The following is a 1256-nucleotide window of genomic DNA, read 5'->3' on the forward strand; positions in this document are numbered from 1 at the left end:
AATCGCCAATTGTTATTGGGAGGGTAGAAATATTTGTCTAAAAGAAATTTATACAAGCCTTGAAAGTTTTGGAGTGCAACACTTTCTTCTCTGATTCATTCATCCTTTGTGAAACCCAATTTTTTCCAACAAGTCTAACCCAAGGGAAATCAATCTGACACGACAAAACTAAAATGCTATATGAACCCTGAATCAGATATATGAGCCGATTCAAATTCCAAATGATGGCAGTTACAATTCAACATGGAGCCGTAGTTAAGAAAATAACACTAAAATTGCATTTATTTGATTAAGCCATTAATCAGACCCACGATTACATAATTCTACCTTAATTTCTAGATCATCTATCCATATTCACTCGAACGTGCGTTAGAATTCAATTAATTACACAATAATGGTGGCATTCCCACTCTCCTCTATATATACCGGACCTCCAAGCACCACTTCTTCACACAACCACAACCTTCTCTACATATCTCCATAATCTTCTTCTGTCTAACTTAACTCATCATTCTTTCGCAGAAAACAATATGTCTCTCATCAACAGCAACTTGGTTCTTCTTGTGTTAGCAATTTCAGCTCTCATGGTCAGTACAACAACATTCGCAGCTGCAAGGGAATTGCCAACAGCGATACGTTACCCAGGTCATAACTTAGCAGCTCGGATCAATGCGGATGATGGTGGTGCTGGCATGGTTGAGTGCTGGAATGCGCTGTATGAGTTACGGTCTTGCACTAACGAAATTATACTTTTCTTCATGGATGGCGAGATGTATCTAGGTCTTGAATGTTGTAGAGCTATCCGTACCATAACTCGCGACTGCTGGCCTTCTATGCTTACTTCTGTGGGTTTTACTGCTGAAGAGGGAGACATTTTACGTGGTTATTGTGATGCTCCGCACTTGGCTGCACCGCGATCTTCACACGTACCCATGCTTCCACCGGTACAGGCTCCTGCTCAGTCACCATATATCTCGGGACCAAGTACTGCCCCAGTATTCGTTGAATAGATATTCCAACTTCCAAGGACTAGTATTTGATCCTATATATCTATATATGTGTCCTTCAATTGTGTTTGTTTGAGTTAGTAGTCTTCCTTTTCTTAATCATAAATAAAAGCTTATGGCAGAAGTTGTTGAAAAGGCTTGTGGTGTTAATGTTTCCTTGTTGTCATTCACTGGTATCCTAACCAGTTGTCATTTTACTGATTTCCTCTGAGTTCTCGAGAAATGACTTTACCCGCCACCCAATTCTTC

The 1256-nt window shown here is 40.0% G+C and overlaps 1 protein-coding gene across 1 annotated transcript; it reads left to right on the plus strand.

The window, feature by feature from the left end:
• Positions 1 to 530: 530 nt before the first annotated feature.
• LOC113275887 (egg cell-secreted protein 1.2-like) lies at positions 531 to 1010 on the plus strand. Its single transcript, XM_026525461.1, has one exon. It carries the CDS (start codon positions 531 to 533, stop codon positions 1008 to 1010), a length of 480 nt encoding a protein of 159 aa, XP_026381246.1.
• The last annotated feature ends 246 nt before the right edge of the window (positions 1011 to 1256 follow it).

Source organism: Papaver somniferum, chromosome 1 (assembly GCF_003573695.1).
Source record: "Papaver somniferum cultivar HN1 chromosome 1, ASM357369v1, whole genome shotgun sequence".
Lineage (NCBI taxonomy): Eukaryota > Viridiplantae > Streptophyta > Magnoliopsida > Ranunculales > Papaveraceae > Papaver > Papaver somniferum.

Bases quoted from the DNA above. Each gene is read 5' to 3' on its own strand.
- LOC113275887 (XM_026525461.1), top strand. From the start codon at position 531: ATGTCTCTCATCAACAGCAACTTGGTTCTTCTTGTGTTAGCAATTTCA.